Source organism: Rhinichthys klamathensis, unplaced genomic scaffold (genome assembly GCF_029890125.1).
Source record: "Rhinichthys klamathensis goyatoka isolate OS25496 unplaced genomic scaffold, OSU_Roscu_1.1 h1tg000679l_1, whole genome shotgun sequence".
In the NCBI taxonomy this organism is placed as follows: Eukaryota; Metazoa; Chordata; class Actinopteri; order Cypriniformes; family Leuciscidae; genus Rhinichthys; species Rhinichthys klamathensis.
Window position 1 is genome coordinate 365,408 of NW_026607111.1, and position 27,880 is coordinate 393,287.

The 27,880-nt window shown below is 36.7% G+C and overlaps 2 protein-coding genes across 3 annotated transcripts in view; one reads left to right on the forward strand and one right to left on the reverse strand.

Annotated features, from left to right (window-relative positions):
* Positions 1-27,272, forward strand: part of rabac1 (Rab acceptor 1 (prenylated)) — a 197,104-nt gene extending 169,832 nt beyond the window's left edge. Inside the window, exons 1-6 of one of the 2 annotated variants that reach the window (XM_056241869.1) lie at positions 22,920-22,938; positions 24,468-24,548; positions 24,758-24,970; positions 25,271-25,368; positions 26,267-26,368; positions 26,458-27,272. In XM_056241869.1, the coding sequence (XP_056097844.1) occupies positions 24,478-24,548; positions 24,758-24,970; positions 25,271-25,368; positions 26,267-26,368; positions 26,458-26,546 (573 nt within the window). In that variant the 5' untranslated portion in view covers positions 22,920-22,938; positions 24,468-24,477 and the 3' untranslated portion in view covers positions 26,547-27,272. Of the gene's footprint in view, positions 1-22,919; positions 22,939-24,451; positions 24,549-24,757; positions 24,971-25,270; positions 25,369-26,266; positions 26,369-26,457 lie in introns of those variants that run through there. The other variant, XM_056241870.1, reaches the window with a different exon arrangement.
* dedd1 (death effector domain-containing 1) lies at positions 1,764-21,858 on the reverse strand. Its single transcript, XM_056241868.1, has 7 exons — positions 21,756-21,858; positions 21,165-21,336; positions 20,425-20,909; positions 20,210-20,329; positions 13,345-13,473; positions 3,396-3,783; positions 1,764-2,296 (listed from the first exon to the last, which is right to left on the reverse strand). The coding sequence occupies exons 3-7, from the start codon at positions 20,888-20,890 to the stop codon at positions 2,290-2,292; spliced, it is 1,110 nt and encodes a 369-aa protein (XP_056097843.1). The 5' UTR covers positions 20,891-20,909; positions 21,165-21,336; positions 21,756-21,858; the 3' UTR covers positions 1,764-2,289.
* Positions 27,273-27,880: the final 608 nt, after the last annotated feature.

A 27,880-nucleotide genomic window follows, 5' to 3' on the forward strand; every position in this document is an offset into this window, starting at 1 on the left:
TGTGCTCCCTTAAAAAGAAAGTTAATGTCAATAGTCATATTTCTTCAGCACCATGGACAGAGCCCCAACTGAACAGCCCATGGGCACTCCTATCCTCTTTTTTCCGGTTCCAATCTAAAATAGGTTTGGATCATGGCTTAACGGATAGGGTGACAATAATAATACTAATAGTTCAAAAGAAAGGATCTTGGCCTGTACATAAATACTATTAGCCACCATTAGTAGATGTTCGTTTTGAAGCAAATTGTAAATGAGTGTAACCTCATGGCCTAAAACCTGTTTGAGACACAGCTGGGATCCATTGGGCACTCTTCGCTGACCCTCTTTGCTTGGTGTTGGTGTAATATTATTCAAAATCCCAACTATCTGAGTCAGCAAGTGTTTAAACCAGGGTGTATAGTCCAGCAAGCAGCTCCTAACAAGAAAAAAAAAAAAAAAATACAGGAGTCGCCCGTTATTTTCATGTGATCCTTAAATCCACAAGGGGGTGTAAAAGCATAGAAAACACTATTTAACAATAACTAAATATTATTGCATATAGCACTCTAATAATTGTAAAAATGTAAACAATGTATATTACCATCATATACTATATAATTATACATGATACAACTATACACTGTTTGTACACATTGTAATCTATGTTTTGTGTCCAATATATTAATACACATTAATATATTCTAATCGCTAAATGGTTTAACAAAACAATGTTTCAGTGATTATGGGTGCTAAAGTACAATTAATCACAGGTGCATAACGTTATTCATACTAAAACTATAAATTAACTGGTAAATATAAGCAATACTTAACATTCCCAAAAGGAATTTAAAAACAAAAATTAAACATTTTACCACACAATATCAGAGACACAACTATTTTCTGACAGTACTTTATTAAGAATCATATTTACTTAAATGTACATTTTCCAAAACAATATCAAGTAATATGTTTAAACAAAAACATGAAAACACAAAAGTGTTCAATTTTACACTCCCAATTATGACAGGACTGTTCCAAAATGAATTACTAACTACACTAACTACTACTGAACATTTATCTTTTTGTCATAAAAGTATAAATATAACAAAAAGGGCAAAACATTATAGAAACAGGACCAGAGGTAAGTCTGGTTGTGTCAATGCTGGTGTCAAATCAGCAGTCATCTAATTATAATTAACTATCATTTTTATATCTGCAATTTACAAAGGCATCTAAAGGCCCTGATAATCCATGACTTGCTGACCTTGTTTCTGAGACAAATAGCATGGTAACATGGAGTTGTCAGGACAAATGTAGTCTCACTCACAGTGGTGCACACTGTAGAAAGTCTTTGTTGTAATAGATCAGCATCAATCTCTACTCCATCTTGTGGCATTTCCAAATTTTGGCAATGTTGATTAACTGGGCCATCTATGTGACTCTTCACTCTAAAAAATGCTGGGTTGTTTTAACCCAAATTTGGGTCAAATATGGACAAACCCAAATGTTGGGTTAAAAATGTAATTTAAACATTTAACCCAATGGCTGAGTTTGTCCATATTTGACCCAAAGATGGGTTAAAAAAACACAGCATTTTTTAGATGTTATAAGCAGTACAACAGACCACTCTGAGTAGTTCGGTTACGCAACATATCCGCCGGCCCGATGGTGGAAGTGTGACTTTAGTCTTCTGATGCATCGTTACCATCCCAAAATCTTAAGAATTAAGTTAGCATTTAATCTTTCAAACCCTTTCAAAACAGGAGATATGCTAAAAATAAAAATCCTTATCTTTTGTTAATTATACATTTTAACGTTGTTGTTTTTTGTCATTCTTTTGTGGATTGATTTGTAAACCCTTTAAGTTACAGTAAATATTTGTTGTGTATTCCCATTCTTTCTATCTTTTATCAAAGAAAGAGAATAAGGAACACATCACATTAGGAACAAAATAAAATAAATAAATAATCTATACCACCCGGAGCAGAGTAAGTGGTATTCATAGATGCAGAACCTCCCTCCTGTTTTTCTTCCTCTATGGGTTTAGTATTGTGTGTTTGTCCATGTTTAAACTGACCTGCCGTGGAGAGAAACAGCCCCACATCTGAACCTAACCTCTGAAATGTCAGACAGTTTTTGAAGGAAAATGATTCTTGTGTCCAACAAAACGGCTGCCCAGTTTAATCTAGTCTCCTCCAATAGGCTCTCCATCCCAGCAGGGTCACCAACACTCAATGGGCAATGAAATAAAAAGGCAAAACATCTTCTTCATCCATCACAACTGAAGGTCCCGTGTGAAAATGACATTTCTCAGGGCCTGTGAAGGAAACATGAGATACATCACTCAATACATATGGGAACTTGCAGAATAGCTTTGAAACCAATACTGTAGACTATGAAGCTAACTAATCAATTAAAAAAATGTATTTACACATACTATACATCGAAATCACAACAAAAAAGCCTTTGATTGCAGATGTTATTGTGTCATATTTATTCATAAAAAAATTATAGCTTTATTTAATGATTTTATACATTCCATACTCATAAAACGGTACTTAGAGCATGGGGTTTAAACTGTAAAATAACCATAAAATAACTGTTTTCCATGAAATTATTTTTTACAACAAAAAAAAATGTATAAATAAAATGTTTTTTAGGGCTGCCAATGTTACAAAGTAATGTAACTAATATTAACTAAATAAATTAATGCTATTTTATGTTAGTATTACCACATCTTTCTGTTCTCTGTAAAAAAATATTTTGAATATTTATTATAAATAACGCTTACTAAATGAATTAAATAAAATTAACAACAACAAAAAAACATGATATTCTAAAAATACACACACACACACATATATATATATATAGTATATAATTATAGTATATAAAATCACTTATTTAGTATCTACAACTTTTTCACCAGTGTTGTTTTTGTTTACTATGTTTACTAAAACTATTCAAATAGTTTTTGTTAATTAAAATAAAGCTGAAATATAAATATTTCATGAAAAACTCTTGGCAACTACTGCAACTGAAAAAAGTTGAATGAAAAAAAAACAACGTAATGACAAAAGCATAGAACAAAATAACTAAAACTAATATTAATGAAATTAATGAAAACTAAAAACATCAAATAAAAAGTAATTCCAAAAATGAATAAATATTACAATAAGTATATAGATAATAATAAAATAAATAACACTGTTTCTCTCCTGGTAGAAAAAAAAGGGGATAAGACAAAATTGCTTTCTAACACCCCCTGGTGGTTACATGTTAATATAGAGAGGCAAGAGAGGGTGTAGGCTATATAAGAAAATCCTACTGTGTCAGCACTGATGTATGATCATTATCGTACCACATGAGTAAAAACAAATACGCAAATTAAAATGCACTTACAAACTCACACTCACATTTGTGTGTCCCAGTTTGTCCCATTATGTGTCTGGCTGCCAACCAACAGTTTCCTGCCCTCCTCGTAGTCATCCTGATCCACACTGACAAGCAGCCGGACCCCCTCCTGTCCCGCTGCCCTTTTCAAAGAGTCTGTGATGAAGACCCCTTTCAGTGCCTCGAGCAGAGCCCCGCTCAGGTAGTCTGCCCAAAAAGCATCTAGGTTGGCAAGTTCTGAGAACTTGATATCACAGACAATAGAGCCCAGATCCCGTGCGCGGAGCAGCAGGTTCGCTCGGCTGAACAGTTCAAACTGCCTCTCCAGCGGCTGCTGCTTGTCTGAAGAAACTCCTCCACGAAGGGCCGTCTCATGCTCTGAATACTCCGCACGCACACGCAGTCGGATATCTGAGAGCGTAAGAGCGTGGGAGACAGAGAAAGAGAGGAGGGTGGGATGAAGGATGGCATGCAAAGGGGCAAAGAAGTTGGATTTGTGAAGATTCGTTTTGAAATTGAAGGGGGTTTTTGCAGCAAGGATGGAGAGAAATAAGAAAAACAGCAGCGGAGGAAAGGGGGAGAACACGAAAAATGAAGCAGATCAGTGGGGGGTCAAAAGGAGGGCAGAAATACAGTCATAATGAGACTTGATATTCAGTTTATTTGTTTATACAAAAAAAAATTGGTATAAAAATAACTAAGAATAGCAATGATTCACACAGATTTGCTTTAAGCAAGTTAAATTTTGAACTGTTACGGACAGTGTATTAAACCAGAATGCACAAAATTCGAACTCCTTGTAATGCGGCATCAGCTCCAAGATCTACTTGATAACGGAGGCCATCATCTTCAAAATGTTTAACATTGAGATTTTGGAGTCGATTGACCCAGATTCTTCACTTGTAGTCATTAAGGCTTTTGAAACCAGTAGGCAGGATTTGCACTTTAGGAGGGGGAGATCTAGATCAATTCATCATGAGGTGGCACTCAAATTATTTGCAGGCACACAGAGATTTGGAAACACATTGGTAAAGTCCAACATGTCCACTGAACATAGTGCGGGTCGCAGAGATGTGAGGGAGTTATGAAAGCACATTAACTGAGGCCGTTCAGGAGGTTCAGGTGGACTGAAAGCACCTCAAGCTAAATCCAGAGATGGGCTCACATTCGAAGTTTCAGTCGACAGATCTGGTGATATTTATACTTTGATATGTGCATTTGAATTCTGTAGGGGCCATAATTGATAGGCAGAATGATGCAGGTTGGCTTTACCAAACAGTGGAGGTAGAACTGATGTCATGCAACAGCACAGGGAACAGAGACGGCAAAATACGATTGGAGTATACATACTGAACCAGAGCTTCGCAGTGATGTCATTTCCTTTCATGTCATTAGCTCAGAGGTCAGAGGAGGAAGTGGACCCATCAATCTTCAGAACATTGCTGCAACACAAATCCAACCTTTCTACAACCAAAGCTCCACCAGAAACTCCACCCTTTTGCATGTTGGGACGTTTACAAAGCAACAGTCAATATGAAATATAAAACCATCCAGTAATGTAGGGAGTAAGAGATGACACTAAATTTATTCATTAGTGAAAATGAATAAAACATTGTTCAAATGCTTGAATATACTGTATTTATGAAGTAATTGTGAACAGTAGCACTTTAGGAATGATAACTTTGTCCTGGTGTTATTCATAAATTGAATGGAGCTAAATATCCAGCATTACCTTAATTCTATAATCAATGCAGGTACAGTATACAGTATTGGGCTTAGCTAGTAAATATAATTACACTACCGTTTGGGGTCAGAAAGACTTTTTTTAATAAGAAATAAATAACTTGATTCAGCAAGGACACATTAAATTGAAGTGGCATTAAAGACTTTTACATTGCCACAAAAAAAGATCAGCACAACAGTTTTCAATATTGATGATAAAATAAGAAATGTTTCTTGAGCACCGAATCAGCATATTAGACCGATTTCTGAAGGATCATGTGACACTGAAGACTGGAGTAATTCAGCTTTGACAGTAATAAATGATATTTTAAATGAATTTAAATTGTAATATTTCACAACATTACTCTTTAAATAAATCTTATCTACCCCAAATTTTTGAACAGTAGTGTAATTACAAGATTTGGTTACACTATTTTACAGTGACTTAGTTACACATTACTAATTAATATTACTCAGTACTTATTTGAGTAAGTACAATGTAACTATGTCACCTTATAAAGTGCAACCCAAGATTTTTTTTTTAAATGCAAGTGAGACAAGGATTAATAAGAAAGACAGTGTAACTCTATGTGTGTATACTATCGCTTTGGCAATGTAATGCTTTATTTTACCCTGCCAATAAAGCTTCTTTTGATCATTATAAATAAAAAAAATAAAAAAACATTCACATAATGGCCCTTACTAAATTATACTGTTCAAAGAGTACCCATTTAAGATGCAGACTTAACACTTGACAAGGAAACTACTCCATGATGTGAGGTCTAACCAATTTAGATTTATTACTGACGCTACTAGTACTGTATGTTAAAGGGGTCCTGACATGACAAATCAAATTTATCTTGATCTTTTGTCATAGGTCTTTGTCCCATTTCAACATCCTGCCAGTTTCATAACTTAAAACGTCCTCATCATTATAAACAAAGCATTTATTTCAAGCTCCAAAAATGACTCGTTTAGATATTGCGTGATCTGACGTCAGAATATATTTGCATATGACTGCCGTCAAAGCAAGACATCGACGAATATTTATACATCATTTCACCATAGGCCCCAGCCACTGGCATTCAGACTCTTAACGGCTGATATTGTGAGCGTCGTGTCGGGTCAAAAGCTAATAGAACCCATGATAATCACTGACACTCTCTACAATGGATACAGTGTACAGATGTGCGTTCAGTTTCTGACATACTCCACGTGCGCTTGAGTCTGTCGACAACAGGACAAATAGAAGAGTGAAGGAACGTTTGCTTTGACGCGTCCAGTTTCGTGCAGCTCTGTACAGACTTTAGAAGGATCCCTGCTTCGGACACAAGTGGATCGTTTATTTTAAAGCTGCAGTCGGCAAGTCTGGCAGATTGAGTGGATTTAGGCAAAATTTTGAATGTTTACAACTCTCATGCCCCTCCCCCACTATCAACGAATACCCTCCTACCGAGTTCGTGCTCGTCAGTGCGTGTGCACCAGGTTATCTGTGAACGCGCCCGTCTCATCAGCATCCATCAACACCATGGAGTATTTGGAGGTATGCTGCCCTGGCTAATCTACCGATAGATTGCAATTGCTAACGTCATTTATACTCTAAATGAGCTTACTTGATTTGTTAGTGTTATGAAAGCGAGATACATCCGCCATCACTCTTCGTTACTGCGCAAACTTCAGGCGTGTGCATGTGATTGTAACGTGCGCTAGGGGTAGCGTGTGCCCGATCTGTGATTGACAGTCAGATCTCACACCCCCCTGCGCTGATTGGACCCGATGATCCGGGAGCTGTGGATTTTTGCAAAACAAATAACACGCTCCAGGTGGAGTTAGAAGCTCGGGTTTTTTTCTAAAACCACTTTATTTATGTTGTTCTGTCGGATTATAGTGTCGATGTCACTGAATATGATAAAAAAAAAATGCCGACGGCAGCTTTAATGGTGTCCCGGATCGTGTCAGAGGATTATATGTTTGTTAAAAAGACAGCGTAATGGAGAGTTCAAAAAGAAATTGAAGCAGACAACTGTATTGGGTGTGACAGCAGCTGCTTGTAAGTAAATTATTTCATAATGCTTTGTCTGTGAATGACGGTTTTATATGGATAATGTTTTCAAAACACTTGCAACAGTGAAAGGGCGTTGATACTGTTTCCTATGCAATGACGTTAGCCAATCAGAACAGTGGCCTTTACTGACAAGCCTTAAAGGAGTTGCCCCTTAAAAACTGATCATTTCAGACAAAGGGTCAGAATGAAAATAGTTTTTGGAAATGTTTTTTTTTGTGCAAAAACCTTTACTAACATTATAAGGCGAACCTCAAGGAACATATTAAAATGAAAAAAAAAAAAAATCCATGTCATGACCCCTTTAAAACAAGGATGTAAATTTAGATTTAAATTTTGTGGCTACAGGAACAACATTACTTAGTGTGTGTCAAGTTTAAAAGATCATGGTGGCCCCCCCTCTCCAGAATGCTCCCAAAAATAATTTGTAATGCAGGTTGGAAAGCAGACTCGAAACACAAAACTTCTTTAACGTTCTTTTAAACACAGCACACATTTACAGAGCACTTTTAGTTCCATTAAACAAACATTATCAGAGCTCGTCATATACACTAATACAGGACAATGGTTTTTCTCTGCTTTCAGCTTCAGTACACAGAAGGAATCAATAATAAGCAGCACAGTGGAGGTTTTTTTGTTAATATATGTAATGCGTCCACTGTAGGCATTATGATTTTTGTGCATCCCAGGACATAAAAAAAGTAATAAATAAATAACATGAATTCACAAATATTTAGATATTTTGTAAATATATTGTAAATTTCTTCAAAATAAACAAACAATAACTAACTATTTTTATAAAAAAAAAAAAAAAAAAAGTGCATCATTTTATGGGGTGTTGCTCCATGCGAAGAGCTTCCACACTTATTTCGATCCCTCTTTTCTGCTGAACAACAAACCAAGATGGAGGGAGAGAAACGAGGGCCAAAGGCTGACCGACTGCACACATAAGTCAGGGTCAAGCTTTTCTTTTGACTTTTTTTTTCTTTCATTCTCTCCCTCTCTTAGTATGTGAGGATGGCCAACTTGTTTTTGTTCCTGACACTTGTGTCAGTCTGTTTTTCAACTGTGGACATAGAGAAAGGAGAGGAAGAGAGAGAGAGAGAAACAAGCAGTTTTGGATGAACGTTGTTGCAATAGTTTTGCTATGTCTCATTTTTTGGTCAATCAGGCAAAGTTCATATACATAATTTCTTGTTTGTGTGCGAGAAAGCAACAATTTCTAATTCATATGGAGACTGCAGGTTCAAACCTCTTGGGTCTAGAATGAGCTTATCAGGCTACTATTTTACTAACTTTACAACCAGTGTCTACTTCAATTCTACAAAATCAAAACACTGGCAAAATTCGATTTAATAAATTAAGATACCTGTTAACTTTACTTAAAAGTTTTTAAATATTTAAGTTTCAATGCTGAAAACATATACAAAACACTGGTATGGGTCTAAACAAGAACTGTTGGGTCATTTTCTTCAGAACTGCTCCAACAAAGGTTCACAGAGGAGTTTTTTGAGGACAAAACATCGCAAAACCAAGCTTTGCCTCTGAGTTTGGCCAACGACTGTAGAATGGCTTGTTTTTGAACATAGATTACACTGAAAACAGAGTAATTTCATGTCATGTAATGTTGGTGTAATATAGACAAATTAGCATGGACTCCCAGAAATTTACAAGGAATTTTTCATGAATTCTTTGAGTCAGTTCTGTGAAACACTGAGGCCAACAAGCCCTCCAGAGAGGATTTTGTTCCTATTTTTCCCCAAATCTAGTTCATCGTTTAGCACATGTAACTGGGGAAGTGGACAGTAACAACTGAAAACTGACATTTGAACACAAGAGTATTAGATTCACCCCTCCTCCTATGCGAGTTAGGAAGGGGGTTCTTTACCTTAGGACATGGACCAGGCGCGTGAGTTAAAGCACACACATGTCTCGACTGTGTATGATCGGACAGAGCGGACAGCACACACTTGTTTTTGTTGTGAGCTCTGTCTCTTTCACTCTATCCATTCTCCTGCTTTTTCTACTCATTCTTGAGTCAACCTGCCAAGATCAAATGCGGAGTCAACACAGCAAACAGCATGTTCAGCTAGTTCAGGAGTAAAACAAAGGTGAAAGTTCAAAGGTCATTCATGGCATAGCAGAACTTGTTGTCTGAGATAATCTGAATAACAAGCATCTCCAGTGTGGATCTCATAGTCAACAGAGAGCATTCACATTTAAATGTAACCATTTGAGATTGAAGGTTGGTTTATGAACATTTTATAGGTCAAAAAAGCTCACTATGCAGTGCAATCTAATGTTTAAGGGAGAGAGAGGTAAGGTAAGTTAGGGCACAAAGGATTCTCACCTCACTAAACAAAAGGTCAGTGCAGAAAGTAGATTAGCTTTTGCTGCATCAAAGCTCAGTTACAGAGGGGAGAGGATCGATGCTTTAAATAAGAAGTGGAATGACAATAATCAGTGTTTTACTGGATAAGAGACACCAGGAAATACAGGCTGATGCAGCTCAGTCTCAGAGGCCCAATATTCAATAATCTCTTTAAAGACATTTCATTCAGGCACACCACAGGAGATATTCACACGGAAAACTGCTTATCCAAAAAAAAAAAGAAAAGGAACAGAAAAAGGGATAGAGAAGTTGGTGAAAAATGTGATAGAAATAAAAGCAAAGAATGTGAGTGTACTTTTCTGTCTGAAAAATCGAACCATGAAGGAAGCAGGGGGATTGAAGCAAGTCTAAAGCATAATTGAAACATTGTCTTGTGCACACAAATGATCACAACTACAATAGACCTTAGTCAGGTTAGACACCATATTGAATTTAAGGCGGATGAAAACAAGGCTGTGAGAGTTACGGTCTTTACAATGGCACGCACTGTATAGGTCCTAGATCATGTAAGATAGACCACTAAACTTTTAAAGCTGTTATTTGTAGTTTTTGTCTACCTAGGGTTTTTTTTTCCGAATGATGTTTCATCACCTGAAACAACGTTATGTTGTTAAACAACAGTAGAATCCATCGTACGCACTGTACTTCTCTCCCTCGCAGCCTCGTTTTCATTCCTGTCAAAAGTTATATATGGCACTACCCTGACTAAGGTCTATTGGGTATAAAAATGCAATCAGTAACCAAATCTTAACTATACAATCTCGTTTCTGAGAAAGAAATGTTAAAAAAGCAGCATGAAATCCGCACACTAAAAATAGCAGCGCCAACAAAATGTATTGATCGCGCAACGTTTCGACCATCAGTTCTTCATCAGGCACAATGAAGGGTTGAAGGATGAAGACCTGATGGTCGAAATGTGATCAATAAAATTGGTTGGAGCTGCTATTTTCAGTGTGTGGACTTCACGCTTCTTTTTTCCTTTATTGTTACTTTGTTGTCCTGCACCTGAGCCCAATTAGGGTGTTTGACACTTTTTTGTGTAATTTTGATTCTTCAATGAATATGTTAACCATTAAGCAATCTTGTGCTGCACCAAATTACTGTTTTATAGAGGTCTGCAATCCTCAAGTTTTGAATTGCTGAATACGGATGCGGGAGGGAAGATACTGATATGTGTGCGGAAAGCAGGAGAAATAAATGACTTGTGGGCCTCCGCAATATATAATTATCTAATAATAACAGCATCTAGAAGTCTGTAACTGGAGATCTGGAGAGTCGTGTTTGTGGAAATTGGGAAAAATAGCCTATAGACACCAAGACGAGACAGAATCTAACCAGACCGGGACTGAAAAATCCTACAGGCTTTTGCGGGCGGGAACGGAACAAAGCATGAACGTTTCGGACGGAAGTGTGATAAAATCGAACGCGTTTTTTTGGAAAAATCAATCCCACGCAGACCTCTACTGTATTACTTTTGATTGATAAGAGCAACTGCTACTAGGATACTAAGTACATAACAGACTATAATCGAAAACATTACAACTTTGGATTTGCTTGTTGCCTTTAGCAAAAGCTAAATGCTTTGAGCAGAAGACATGAATAAGCAAGGAAACAAGCAGGTTCAATTGAGGGTTTAAGAACCCCCTGCAGCACACGTAATGAGGAAGGTTACCAGAGCCATGCAGTCTTTGTACAGGCAGATATAAAGGGTCAATAAGCATCTGTAACAATAGAGTGAAACTGACCAGTACTGCGCATCTTGGTGAAATGAGGCAGACAAAGAACGTGTCTAGAGCCTGACTCACACACGTTTGAAAAAACAAGATGGCACCCTTATGCATGAATTAGGATATTTGAGTAAACGTAACATAACAACTCATCCACATTTTTATACTTTTATCCTTTTAAAATCAATGATCACAATAGATGAAATAATCTATTGAGTTTTTAATAAGAGTTCCCAGATTTTCATTTACGTTTTGAAAGTGTGAGGTTCAGTGTGTGGCTCATGCATCAGAAATTTATTTTGAAAGATCCACACATTTAAAGATGGTGAAAATCTGATTTCTGTCAAAAATAAACAACATATATTTATATTTTTAGTAACACCAGAAGATGCACTGTGAAGCCAAAGATGATAAGTGTTGAAAGGAAGCAAAATCATGCAGATACAATGATTATAGGATATGTATCTGCACCGTTACGAAGAAAAAACTACCTATTATAGTGACAAAAATAAATAATAAATTACTGCAAAATTGCCATTGGCATGAGTATCTCTATTACACGTCATCATGAGACATTCAGCTCCCACAAGGGCATTATACAGGAAAACTTGTTCGGTTTTTAATGCTTTACAGCAAATTGGAGCATGAGCTAAATTGGGGCCATTGGTATTTTGAGACTTGAATGTCCCAGAAAAACAGTCCTTGCAGAAAATAAATGCCTCACACAATGCCTTCTTTCCTAACAAATAGTTTGGTATTCCTTACCTACTGTGCCATTATTGCCATTCAGTGTGTCTCATGTGCTCTGTTCTGAAGAGATTTTAGCAATGCCCTGATGGCAGGACAGCTCCCATCTAGCAAAAGCATAAAGAGGCTTTGGTGTGAGCAGCCTTTGAGTCTAGTCAGAATGAAACTCAAAGTGATAATAGTGCAGTGTGCAGGGAATTCATAAAGGGATGAATGGAGATGACATACGTTTAACATTGACCTATTGTGTGACGGTTTGACACTTTCATTCTGACAGCATTAGAGGTTCAGGCACTAATGAATTGGTTAATTAGGGGTGGGACGATACAGGTACCTCACGATTCAATTCTGTGGCGATATGTGGTCCACGATATGATAATATCACGATTCGCGATATCTACGATATTCAATATATTGGAAGAAATTTCATCAACGATATATCACGATATATGTGACTGAAAAGAAAGATTAACAATGTATGTGTACATATTGAGAATTAATATACCGTAAAACTTCCCGGGTTTTTATTTTCCCAAATCGTCGAACTGCACCGGCTTGTATTCGAGACAGGCGTCTATATGAGACAGGCCTTTATAATTTAGTGTTGAGATGTTGTTCATTGAGTTTAGGCGAGTCTCTAATCTCTAAAAATCTCCAAATGCTCCACGTGAAACTGCGGTCTTCCGACCTTTTACTATCGTGTCAATTGATTTTGATTAATATGCGCGAGGGAGAGAGCAAGACAGCGCTCGTGTTGTTTGAAGACGTGAGAGTGTGCGCGCGCGGCCGTTGCGCTCTCTCTGCTCGTAAAACCCGAAGTGTCTCCACACTTTAGAGTGGAAACTAGCGGGTGGGTCTTTGATTCGTTTTTTATTGTTTTCCGCCATTCTTCTCGCTTCTCTCTGTTGTTGTTAGTTAACTTGTGTGCTTCACCGGCCGCTGTTTGCGCCACTTTACCCCTATTTACTCGAACAGCGCCCCCCGCAAACAGAATGGTAGATATTGGGTAGTGACAGTGACACTGACAACGGGTAAATTAATCATTTTGTGTTGTAATAAAATATCGATATTGGGCGTTAGTGTATCGATTATTTATTGCGACAGAGAGCACAACAATATATTGCAATATCGATTTTTTTTCCCACCCCTATGGTTAATTATAAACTGTTGAGGTGCACTCAGAAATTATCAGCTCTAAAGCGTTTTATAGATACTGTAAAATCAAACAAAAGGAGAGAGAAATGAAAAGGCAAAGAGATTCATATATTCAAAGAATGCTGGTAAGAGAGATTAAAACGTAAAAAAAAAAAAAAGTCTCTTACCGCAGGTCACTTTGTTGGGTGTTGGTTGAAGCTGGATTACAGGCTTTCCCCCAGATTTTCTTCTCCAGTGGTGACCTCTACCTCGCTTCCGTCGGACAGGGGTGGTTGTTGTCAGAGAAGAGCCTGCCCCTGACACAGGTATGACAACAGATTAATACACATGATAACTAGGGCTGGGTAGCCTTGGACCTGTAGCACAGACAGAGCCCAAAACCCGTCGGGCCAGAAGCTTCGCAGCGCTGCTTCAGTAAAGCAGGGTGCACACTGTGCGATTTATTATAGTCCTTTACGATTGTTCCTTGTCAGACTGTACGAACATGATCCTCGCTGTAACCCTTCACACTGTAAGATTTCAGTTGTCATTGATGTCAGACTGCATGACAGTCAAGACGCGTTAAAAACGGACACGCAAGAAAATTCGTTCAGACTTTTAAATCATCAATCAATGACACATACGTTCACAGTGAGACAAATTACATGTGGGATTGAAATGGTGGCTACAAAGAAGGGAGGTGACGGTGAAGATATTTTCCCACCGGTTAATCGAAGTGTGACAGTGAATGCGAAGTGTATTAAGCAGACATGTACAGTTTTTAATTGTAGTGTCTGTTCTCTAACTGAACTAAATGATTATATATATATATAAAAAATCATATCGACGGTGGGGGGCGGTGCCGCGGTGGGCAAGTGATGTAACCGGTGTTGCTTCTGAACACCGGTAACACCGACTATCGTAGCAAGCCTACTACAAAGAAATCTCTAATGTTAATTTTGGTCATGGCTTTTCTTGAAAAACTAAGACAATTTGATGGTCATCGTAGGAGAAGTCTCACTGCAGGACTGTGAGTCAAAACTTATGACACTGCCAGAATTTTGTCGGAGGTAAAATTTTATCGCAATGGTCATTAATCGGCTGTCGGTAAACATGTCAAACTAACGATCAAAGACTTCAGATTTTAGCCTAGGATCAGAGGATTCTTTTAGGATTTGCAAAATTTGTCTCAGATGGCCAAATCGTACAGTGTGTAAAGTGTACAAGTGTAAAACTCGCCCGTCACACGCCTCTCTGGAACAAACCCATCATTTCACCAACAAATGGAAGTTTTATCAGAAAACTAATCAGAAAGAAATCACTGGGAACTAGCGAGATGACAAAACAAATATGATAAAAGTGATATTTTTGTTGTTAACTTAAAGATGTAAAACCCAAGCATCAATGTTTTACAATAATAAGTCATACATTGATAGTGAATTAATTTGGGTCAAGATTGCACATTAGTCACACAGAAATAAAGTGGTATTTTCTGTTATTTCACAAAAGAAAGTAGACACACATACTTATTCACGTCTGTTTCTGTTTATGTGTAGTCAAAATACAGTATATTTACATCACATTTAGAAAGAATGATCCTTTCTACAAAAATTTTTGAGGAGCAATAGTACTCTCTCCAGTGACAGTCCCAATACAGTTATATTTTAAGTTAGAGAAACAGAGTTGCTTTATTTTATGACATACTGTATGTGGAGCTAAATATGGATATCAGACAGTCCGGTATAGAGACACGAGACGTACTGACAGATAAAATGTGATAGCCTATATGATTTGTCTGATTTCTTCAAGCGGTCGTATTTACAATGTTTACTATAATAATGGTTAGTCCGCATAGTCTTTTGCAGTGAGTTTTGAGCTAAAATTATTTTTAAAAGTCTTTAATGCTGATGTTATATGAACTAAGATGGTATATCTGCAGTCTCCAGACTCAGATAAACTCCGCCTTTGTTCACAACCACTCCTCAAGCCCAAGCTGGCCCGCTTTGGACCAAGGTATACGGTGGGCCAAATAACACTGATCAAGCCCCGGAATTGACAGTGGAAACACGATTGGCCCTGGCAAGCACTAGCATGCCCGCTTTTGGCTCGACAGTGGAAACATGGCTAATCACCTTTTGAAAGCAACTTGGTGCTTCAAATAATGACTGTATCGATTACATAGTTGCACCACCAGGTAGTGACAAGTGACTTTCAAAATGTATTTGTCATTGAAACAATTACTCAAGAGATTTGTTTAAAAACGCTGATTCATCTAGTAATGAAACAAGTGAAGTACTTATGAGTGAGTCATTGAATCATTCATTCAAACAATTTTTTTAAAAGAATTAATTCAGATTATTAATTAAACTTTTAAATAGACTGCAGCATTTAACATTTTATCAGAACCTCTAGTAAATTACATGTTATTTTGTTTAGCTGACTGTTCCATGGGAGAATCGTGATTCTCAATTTATCCAGAATCGTGCAGCTCTACAGCATGGTAAATTCAATTCATTTCAGTCAATCAGTTCAAACTATGATTGTCAAAAGTACAAGTATTTTGGTACTGAAATTTAAAAAATGTGACGATACCAGCATTTCTGCAGGACCGAGCAGGCGAGCACCAGTTATAATCGGTACCCGCTGGTAAGCGGCTGCTTTTAACACTCCCGTGTGTATCTGCGTAAGTGCTCTGTGAAGACCGCCAAAGGTTTCTATTTACAATGTGTTTTTGCAGCAATGATCATTGAAGCCAATCACAAACATATTTATTGAGCGTGTGAATGCAATGGCCAATCAGAGGTGTTTAAGTTAGTCAGAATCTGCTTAAAGGGATAGTTCACCCCAAAATGAAAATTCTGTCAGTAATTACTCACCCTCATGTTGTTCCAACCCCGTAAGACTTTCGTTCATCTTCGGAACACAAATTAAGATATTTTTGATTAAATCTGAGAGCTGGATCACTCCTCCATAGGCTTCTTAAGGGATCGAAACTGGCCGGCCCAAAAGTTATTAAAGACATCGTTAAAATAGTCCGAGTGACTACAGTGGCTCAATCTTAAGTTTATCAAGCGACCAAGTTTATCAAGTTTACCTTGTGGGACGTGCATCACAGAAGCTTTGCGCAGTTACACTTTGTGAAATCTCGAGGCCAACAGAGAAGGAAATGAATAGTTGAATAAAGTCGTTATTTTTGTTTGTTTTTTGCGCACAAAAAGTATTCTCGTTGCTTGATAAACTTAACCCTCTGGGGACCAAGGTGTCTTTGGGGTCTTTGAGATGTTTTGAGATGCCCTGACATTTGTGCTTTTTTCATTTGCTTATAAACATATTAATGGCACAGGTGAAATTACACTATTTAGCACAAACAGGGCTACCATAATATGTGAGCAACATGTATGTACATGTTTGTATTTTTAAGAGAATATTGTTTATGCATGGTTATTGAAAAAACTAAAAATTAAAGTTTCTGAAATAAAGCCACAAAACACATACTAAATATGTGTCCACAAGACTTTTGACTAATGGAAGTTGTGGCCTAGAGTTTTTGCTTCAAAATGATCTGAAAATCATCCTTTCTAATCATTCACATAACACAATAGATTCTTTTAAATTGTGAAAAACATTATTTTGTTAGCCAAGGCAATATGCGAATGGGCGTGAACGGCCCAACCCCATTGTGAATAATTAGGTGGTTGAGAAGACAAAGATGACCCGCATATTAATGAGCCTTTCATTCAGGTGTGTCACACAAGAAAGAATGCAAGGACAATACACACACACACACACACACACACACACATATATATATATATATATATATATAATAAAAAAATATAAATGAAAGTCAAAAGCACATTTTTAGTCATACCTGGAAACAAATCCTGTTCAAATAGGTTATATGGGCCATTCAATAAAATTGGTTCAAAGTTAGAGTTGGAAACATCTTGAAAAGAAAATTGTCTTTTTCCATAAATGTCTTAGTAGGCCAATACATTTTATCATACATATTTCAAAGTTAAGGATTCATTATTTTGATATAGCTTGCATTGGAACAAACACTATTCTTAGTTGATTAGTATATTAACAAAACATACTATATATTTAACATATGAGCAGAAACTGCTAACAAAAGCTTTTTGATGTCTATTTTAGAGTTAAAACTTTATAATCTATCCAAAACTAGTCACACACACACACACACACAGAAACATGATTCAAATTTAAACAGTAGGCTATTTTTGCGTTTACAGACACTAACGTTATTATATATCGTGATTAGAACAATAAAAACACTTACAGTTCAGCTCGCTCCTCGAAGTGAAAATAAACCAGCACTTGTTCTGAGGTAGGTAAATGTTCCAGTATTATTCCTCACAGCCGCGCAAGACGACAGTACATTAATCTGACTAAATATAGTGTGTTTACCGAGTTTATGTGGGCGTTTACATGTCTCAATGTGTTGCTTCAGATCATTAGCGTTTGAATAGCACGCGCTCTCTGTGGGCGTGTCACATTAGTGGAATAATGAGATGCGAGAACGATAATGAGAACGGCTGACACCTCTCTCTTTTTATATAGATTACATAAACAGGGAATATTTATTTTAGTTTTAAATTAGATAATTTAAAAGTACAAACTTAAATGATCATAAACATATATTGCTCATGTCTGGGTGAATAGTATTCGCTAAGTTTTGTTTAAGTTCAAGAGACGTGCTCCAGAAAAAAAGTTCACGGACACAGAGAGGCAGAACGCACACCCTGTTTATTTTCTTTATTTTACAAAAGCACTATATTTTATTTCGATTGTAGGTGGGCACATAAAAAAGTAGACATTTAACAGTTTTTTTTATATGTTTCATAACTCTGTATGACCAGAAATGATGGAGTAGTTTAAGTCTATTTTTCTGCTATGTGAAAAAAATCTGCCAAAACGCACGGGTGCGTTCTTGGTCCCCAGAGGGTTAAGATTGAGCCACTGTAATCACTTGGACTATTTTAACGATGTCTTTAATAACTTTTAGGCCGGCCAGTTTAGATCCCTTTAGAAGCCTATGGAGGAGTGATCCAGCTCTCAGATTTAATCCAAAATATCTTAATTTGTGTTCCGAAGATGAACGAAAGTCTTATGGGGTTGGAATAACATGAGAGTGAGTAATTACTGACAGAATTTTCATTTTGGGGTGAACTAACCCTTTAACACTTTAGTGTTCTGAACGCTCGCGAAACCTTTCATTATTAACAACAAAGTGTAAACAATGTAAATAAGAGATTAATTTATTGTACAGTGTAGACAACTTTTTTAAATAGAGGCGGAGTTTTTTTGCAGGAGTGTATATCTCAGTGAGCAGGCATTGAACGTAACCAAGTGAATGACAGCTTCAGTGATTATAAAATTGTATTTATTGACAGTGACATAATCATAGCAACAGACGAAATGAAACAATCTGATACTGTAGGTAAAAATAGATGTGCATTAAGTCTTAGAATGTAAATGCAAACTAATAGACTTGTCACTTGTTCTATGTAAGGTGTTTCTTTGTCCATTTTATTAATAATTTTCACTTGATCTTTTTATTAAAAAAAGCCTTAAAAAGGCTATTTTGTATTAAAAAGTTATTAAAAATGCAACAGCGTTCATATACATTTTCGATGCAGAGTACAAATGCGAACAGCTGTGCATTTATTTGTGCATTTAATTATAGCTGTCAAAGGATATGTATGTATTTGTGTAATTTACGGTGAGCTTATAAAACATGTATAATATAGCCTAGTTTTGTTGAGTGTAATGGTGAATTGCAGCGTGAATTTGTGGGAAGCATTGATGCATTTAACTCCATGAAAGCAAAATAAAACCCTTGTTGTGATGTCAGTCTCCCCTCTTCCCCCTCAGCTCCTTAGCTTACCATGTACACTTTGAAGCATTTTTCAAAACTGTATTGAGGACTACCTGGTGCTGAAACAGGGGGTTTCATGACCCTTTAAAGGCTTAGTTCACCCAAAAATTAAAATTCTTTCATTAATTTCTCACCCTCATGTTGTTCCAAACACGTAAGTCTTTTGTTCATCTTCTGAAAGTAAATGAAGATATTTTTAATAAAATTTTAGAGCTTTCTGTCCCTCTATTGGCAGCTATGCAACAACCACTTTGACACTATAAAAAGTTCATAAAGAGATCATAAAACTTATCCATATGAATTGAGTGATTTAGTCCAAATTTTCTGAAGAGACACGATCACTTTATATAATGAACAGATTGAATTAAGACATTTATTCAAATATAAACATTCATCAACACACACATCAGTTGTGATCAACGGAAACTCAAATATGTCTGCTTGACGTGCAAGAACCAATGAGGTTCATTCTTTTGTGTAACGCAGCACGTTTGAGCTTCTGTTTAAGCAGCATGTTTTTGAGCTTCCGCAAGAGGTTTGTTCTCGCACGTCAAGCATGTTCGGTTGAGCCTCTGTTTATGTTAGCTGATCAATGTTTATATGTGAATAAAAGCCTAAATTCAATCTGTTCATCATATAAAGCGATCGTGTCTCTTTAGAAAATTTGGACTAAACCACTCAATTCATATGGATTAGTTTTACGATCTCTTTACAAACTTTTTGAAGCGTCAAAGTGGTAGTTGCATAGCTGTCAATGGAGAGTACAGAACTGGCTCAGATTTTATTAAAAATATCTTCATTTGTGTTCTGAAGATGAACGAAAGTCTTACGGGTTTGGGACAACACGTGGGTGCTTAAATGATGACAGAATCTTTGGGTGAACTAACTCTTTAAAACTATACCAGGGTAGTATATTGTTATACTGATGCATATAAATGACAATGATTAAATATTATACGTTAATGTTTTCATTTGGCTAAAGAGTGTGGAAAATATGCCTTTTAACTTGATTAAACTTAATCAACTTGCCAACAACAGCTGTTTTATTATATATATTATATTAGACTTGCAAAAAGGCTGAAAAACAGAGACAAAATCTTTTAACAAACTTTAATAAATGAATGTGCTGAGCTTTAGCTGTAATTTCTGCTCACCTGCTCTCCACTGGTGGTCTTGTGTGTTTTCAAAGGATGGTATATCTGTGTTTGGGCTGATTTGTGTGTCCCGTCTGGTATCCACCTCTGGGTAGTCTATCTTCTCTCGCTCTGGAGACACTAACAGCACAGGTTACACATCAGTATCAGATTCAGACCATAAACATTACTGTTTTACTACTACAGTATAATGTAGTTTTAAACCTGATACTCACCTGTTCTTCTCTTCTTTTGTGACACAAAGGGCAAAACATCATGCCGTGTCAGAATCCGCAGCAACTGCAATAGAGGTCTGAGGTTTCCCTCGCTCAAGTACCCTCGCCTCTCCAACTCCAACAGCAGTTCAACGCCACTCTTGGGTCGGTGGCGACAGGCGATGGGGCACGGCTCATTCTGCGGCTTTATTTTTCGCCATGTATTCAGAAGCCGGGGACATGGAGAATTACCCTGTGGAGATCCATCAGGCCCTGGAGGTAAATCTTCAGTCCATCCCTCTGGATCGAGGGGATGCTTTCCAGGATAGGTTTCATCAAGGAGAAAGGATAAAACCTCGACATCACTCTCTGTGAGTTGGGAGCCCACGATTTCAAAGATCTCATGGAGGGACAGCATCCCATAGTAGTTCATGCACTCAGTCTCCTCCCAGTACAGGGAATATCTTGTGCATTGCGCTGAATCCATGAGAAATGTCTAAATGTGCCTGGTCAAGAAGAACACAAGAATAACAAGAGTGGGTTATTATATAATTAAAGGTTTAAAACACGCAAATAGGCCGGATTTCAAAATTATAAAAGAACAGTGCAGTGCGGTTAAACAATCTCGCTAAATATCACTTATGTTAGCCTAAGAGCTAGCTTTCGGGATCGATTTTGGATTAAAATAACAGTTCTATAAAACATTCAAATACAATTTTTGTGTCTCCAATTGGTACAAAACAACATAGAAAGATATTTACACGTTCGTCGTGGAAACAGCGCTGTTATTTTGTTTCGAACAGCGTTTCTGTGGTGACCCGCCCTCAGTCAGTCAGTCCCTCAGCAGTTCCAACCGCTGTCAAACGTTCCTCTCGTGCAGCGTCACGTGTTCTTCTTATGTAACGTCACGTTTGAGATAAGAGAACAGAAGACCTAAAGCCGAAGTGGGAAAAAAGACGTTTAGTTATGTTTAACTACTAAATCTACAAAACACCGTTCAATTCTATAAACGAATAATATGATTGAGACAACGTTCAATTGTTTGTGTTTACTGCGTCAGCTGACATTCCTGCAGCTGACTGACTTCCGCCTCTACTAGATTTTTCCTTGACCTGACATCACACTGCACCAAAAACACTCGATGTAAAATTAAACAAAACACACACGCGCGCACAAGAAACATGTTACATACTACACACAGCCACATAAGTGCAATCAACATCATCGTATTAGCGTCCGGAAGGAATTGTGTTTTTTTTTATACAACAACAAGGTTTTCTCTATCAGTTTGTTTTGTTCATATTTTGCTGTATGAATAAAACACGCATATTTTAGGTTGGAAAAAATCTTACCTGTACCAAACTATTTATCTGGATTGTGATTATACTCTTGTGCAAACCCTTCAAACACCACCCTCTACTTAACTGGAAAAACAACACTCGAGCGACAGTCAGTTTAGTGGACTGATTCCGCAATCCGCACAGTCGCAGATCGTCATATGTGTATTTGGAGGAAAATCGCTCGCATATGTTTTGTAGATCGAGGCTTTAAGTCAACAAACCGTTCACGTGTCACGTTTATGAGATATCATGCGCAGAATGTCGCCATATTGGGAAGGGAAAATTAGAAACACAAAAGAGAGTCGAAATGAAGATCAGTAACAGTCCATGGGTTCCCTCTTTTAGTAATTTTTTTAGCAAAATAATTTCTGTGAATTACTTTACTCATACTTTCGTTTTGTTTTTACAATATAAATTACACACAACCATTCATAGACTAGAATTATTATTATTATTATTATTATTATTATTATTTTCAAAAACGTAGGCTGCGGACAAGTTACTTTATGAGGAACACAACGGTTACTAATTTGTCAAGCACGTCCTTGTGGTAGTAGTTGTAAGCCATGCAGAAACGTTTCAGCAATTTACGTTTACAAAAATGACGTATGGCATTGTGTAATTTAATGTTGTAAAACATAATGTTCTCTTCTATCCACATAACTTAATTCATACATTTTAAAACATCTGTTGAAATAGTTCTCCCAAATTCCTTAATTCTGTCATAATTTACTCACCCTCAAGTTGTTCCAAAACAGTATGAGTTTCTTTCTTCTGTTGAACACAAAAGAAGAAATTGTAAAGAATGTTGGTTATCCAGACAGACAGTTGACGGCACCCATTGACTAGTAATTTTTCCTACTATGAAAATCAAAGGGTGCCGTCAACTGTCTGGTTTATTAAATTATAGCCTTCCTAGCTGGCCTCATAATTTATAACATATATATATATAATATTACAATTATAAGTATAGTATAAAATAATATAATATACAATATAAATAATAATTCATCATCATTGTGTGAAGAATATCGCTTTATCTGCCTTGTTGGTTTTGTCCATGTCACTAGGTGGCAGTCATTAGTTCGACTCGTGTTTACGTCTACAGAAGAAGATCGTAAACGTCACTGCTGCTGCTGGCTAACCACATCATATCCGCCGTGCATCAACATTGAATACATCTACAGAAAGTACTGTGAGTATGAATTTTGTTTTATGATTTTTTTGCCTCTCAGTGCACTGTTTTTAGCAATATCTAAATTCACTGTCGCATCTCAAAGCTCACTTTTAAAACATTTTTCATAGTTGAGGGTAAATCAGCATTATTTAAGAGAGCGCTTGTTAGTTTCCGTTACTGATTTCATTTGATTAACAAACTTTAGGGAGTGTTTTTGTACCAACCCGTCAAAAATATCATGTTGTTAAATGGTATAATGTCATAATTTCATATGTTTTGGACAAATCTGACGTAATGCAGAAGCTTAACAAACTTGTTCATCCGGATTCTTTCTCGTTGTTTGGACGCAGATTCTGTACCAGCCCATGAGTGACATCGATTTTCCATTAGCTCACAATGTAATTTAAGACATTTATAACTTGCTACACAGTTTATGGAAAGTGTTTTTTGGAGAATGGAGAATGTTTTCTTTTTTGTTTTTTTTGTTTTTAAAGTTCTCGTCAAGCTTTAGAGTTTGTTTTGCAAATATATATTAATTTTTGTGTGCCTCTATATGTGCTATACATTTTTTCCCCGCAATTAATTAGGACCTCCTGCACCTTTGATGACTACAGTAATGTAATAATATGATAGTATAACAACTACAATATGGCAAATATGCTGAAAATATTTGTAATGAGCAAAGTGATGGACCCCTCATCAGAGAAGAGTCCCAGAGTGTCCTCTATACATTTTTTTTATTACATTTATGAATACGAATCACATAAACTAAATGGACCATTACCTTGTTCCATTAAGATTTATACTAAATGTTTTATTAAGCTCTTTTACTCAATACTCATTTAAAATTTGTAATTCGTAATATGAATAATATGTAAGGATTATTAAATTTGCTGGAATTTTACTATTTATTGAAATGCTTAAATCTTGAAAAAAAAGTACATCTCAGAGCACCTATATGGTGTACTGCCATATAGTCAATGTTCAGTGTAATAAATGACTAATTTAATTACTTTTTTCCCTTGAAAAAGTAAATAAAGGGATTACTCTTAATTTTTCTGTAATTTAATTACAGTTACTTCTTATGTCAGTGCATTAAATACTATATAGACTAAAGTCTATGTTCAATTTTATTCTGTTTAGTCTGTTATTTTGATGTTAAATCCACTATTGTTTTTATAGTTTATAGTTTTTATAGTGGATTTAACATCTAATGTTAAAATGTATGTTTTAATGTAAACTTCTCAATTTAAATACTTTAGTCAGTTCAAGAAATTTTTACAATTTTATTCATTTTTATTTGGAAAAATTTCATTTCAGTTTAATTTACGTTTACATCCTTGATCCTTGTATTGTTCAACTGGTCGAGGTTGATAAGGGATTTTGAAAGTAATTCAAGTTAAGTAATGCAATTCTTTTTAGAGAGAGTAATTAGTACAATAATCTAACTACACTGTTGAAGATGTAATTAGTAGCTAGTAATTGTTAAAAGTTAAAGTAGTAATACATTCCTGTTAGGCTGTTAATTCAGATCTGTGTGTTATTAGACACGTTAATATGGATGGAAAAGCAAGTGACCCCTTTAGCAGTGAGGCAGAACAGCTTCCTGGGACAGGAGTAGTGGGGAGGTGAGTCTAGCACCATTTAAATATACAATCAGAAATTTCCTTTCTTGTTTGTCATTATATTAATTAAATTGCACATGGTCAAATGTGATGTTTTATGAGTTGTTATTAGCCTTGGCTGTGTTATTATGATTTTTTTGTTGTTGTTATGTTTATATCATATTATATTATTACTCCGGTAATTCTATTTTCCTGTCTGTCTGGGTTACCAGGCTTTGGCTGCCCAAAGGTCTGTCTGGTAGTGTGATTAAGGATTGGGTTGACCGCAGGCGGAAGTCCATCCGTCCGTGGGCCAGCTTTGTAGACCAGCGCAAGTTCTCCAAACCTCGTAATTTTGGGGAGCTGTGCCAGCGTGTGGTGAGGAACCTGAACACCTATCACAGCAACTACACCTTCATCTTCCTGGGACTCATCCTCTACTGCATGTAAGGAACTGCTTGCTGAAATCATCTTGAATTTTGCGTACAAATGAGGTCATATTTAGCGATGTGATTTTATTTGTATGCAACTTCTTCAAATGACATAAAAGGCTCCACTGTAATGGAAATAAAGACGCTCAACAAGCCTCTGTTCTTATGTACACAACATGTGTGTGTGTGTGTGTTTAAGTTTCCCTGAAGGTCCACATTCTAGAAGGCATTAAGCAGAATAAACATTCACAGGAAGCTTTAAGGTGTTCAAATAAATTGCTGATTAACAGTTTTCTTTGTGCTTTTCTCCTTCAGTATCAGTTCCCCGATGCTCTTTATTGCTTTGGGAGTGTTTGCTGGTGCCTTCTTTATAATCCACTTGAAAACACTGGAAAAGAAGCTGGTTGTTTTTGGTAAGAGAGTGTTTAGTAGCATAAAGAAGCTGGTTGTTTTTGGTAAGAGAGTGTTTAGTAGCATATGAGGCTTATACGTCGACTACATTAATCCAGATACATTTGAAAATGAATTTTTTTTTTTTTTTTTTTTTTTTTTTTTTTTTACAATTTGGTTCTTTTGTCCACACTGAGACAGAGTTTTTTGAAGATGCTCTCCCAAGTGGATACATTTGAAAATGCAGTTTTCGTGTTGTTGTGGGGGCTGTGAAAACGAAGATGTTCGAAAACAATCACGCACGTTTGTTATTTAGTCATGTGACACGAATAAAACACGATAATACCGATAAATATTTCTTTATACCAGTATGAGCTTTTCACTTTTTGACTCGCATGATGCCCTGAGTCACATGATGTTTTACAGTGCTGCTAAAGATCTTCGTATTACATTCCTGCAAGGATGACAGATAATTACCTCATAATTGCTGTCCTGTGGATTGCAAGTGCGTTTTAGGCCATACATTGGATTGGCAAGTAAGTGCGACCTGGACGTACCAGTAAGTGCTGAGATATTTTGCTACTTAAATGATCGTGCCAGAAGACTAATGTTAGTATGTCTGGTCTCGGTATCTTCAGCGTGCTTTTATGACTTTTTACGCATATGCAGTAAGATGATTTAAGCATTTCAGACATTTTAGTGTGGACAGGAACCTTTTGAAAAAGGCTTGAAAACACTAGTGTGAACAGAAAGCATTTTGAAATGAAAATGTAATTTTGAAATGTATCTGGATTAATGTAACCTGCATTGCGTCATTTGATTTGTTTGCTTATAGTGCTAGAGTTTAAGTGCTGAATATTTGATGTTATGATGCAAGTGCTCTATTGATCTAATGAGTAAACTCTCATTTCTTTCTCTCAGGTCGTGAGTTGACTCAGGGACACCAGTTAGGTTTAGCAGGAGGGGTTTCCTTCCCTGTGTTCTGGCTCGCAGGGGCAGGATCTGCTGTGTTCTGGGTACTAGGTGAGTTTTTCACCTTCTGTTCATCTCATTGCACTTCTGTGTTTTTCCCCAAACAGTCTTTCTGAAACTCTCGGACTCTTTTTATTCAGGTGCTACGCTAGCTGTTATCGGGTCTCATGCAGCCTTTCATGAGATGGAGTCGTCTGACGTGGATGAGCTGCTCATGGAATCTGTTTAACCTTCTCACCTTTGACCTTTTTGCTCATGTTAACGGGAAATGTCTTGCCTCGTCATGTACATGGCCACATATTGGTTGTACTAATTTGATAGTTTACTCACAGATTGGCCAGCAAAAAAGTAAAGACTGTTAAATTGACATCACCCAAGATAGATCAAGCACATTAAAAGACCTCAAATGCCTTTACTGGTACCTATTGGATATCATGATCATTTGTTACATTATTTATTTCCAAAATATCCTCAAAGCACAAACTAAATGCACTGTGACCCAAAGCAAAAAAAATGCAGTTTAGTTGTAAAAACTATTACAAGCTATACTATCCTTCAAGGAACAGTTCACCCAAACCTGATGCTAGCTAATGTTATGCTAGCTCATCCAGAATAGTGGGGAAAAAACCTGGCAACAAGAATGTACTGACTTGACAGTTTCTTTGATGTATAGGGTACCAGTCATTACACGATCATTTGTCTTAGGCTATTCATAAGTTGTTACATCAGTCTTGCTAGGACATTTAGCGCATGCATGATTTGATAACAGTATACGTGAGCAAAGATAGTGTATTATTGCTATTCAATGTAATCAATGCCAATATTCCAACTGGAAGATTTTTTTATATATATATGTTCTCATTTTATGGAAATGTTTGTTTGTCTTTTATTTCACAACTTGCTTCTGTTGTGTCAATGAATGGGAAGTGCAATAAAATGCTCAGCCTGTACCATACCTTTAAGTCTATTATCTATGTAATGGTTGCTCATGGGAAAGTAACTTGACTTATTGCCTCGTTTCATCTTTTGTGTCCTTTCTTTTTTCACATCACACAAATTTGACTTACATGACCTGTTTTTATGACAACAGGCCAGTGACAGTCCATCTCATTTTTAAGTTGCCATAGTGATGACCTTGAGTGCAATCTTCCTCTCCGTTTAAACACTGCGGCAAGAGCAGCGATCTATATTCCATTACAGCAATGCAGCAGGGAGAGAGAGAGAGAGGGGGAGGGGAGCACTGCAGTGAGCCCATAGCGTTCTCCCAAGGGACATTATGGATGTGTGTGTGTGTTGGGCAGCCCAGTTTTGCAAGTCAGTAGTTTGCAGTGACATAAATATATGATGAATGCTGCGGTCAGCAGATTTCAGTCACTCTTCTGTGGCTGAAGAAGACAGTCTTGTTTGCAATCATTGAGAGAAATAGATCAAATTGTGGCTAATGTTGGTGTATTTTGTTGATTTCAATTATGTTCATGATTGGGCTCCAAGTAACCAAAATTATGCATGTGTAAAAAAAATAGTTTTTAATTAATTTAAAAATTATATTTTTTCATGTTATTC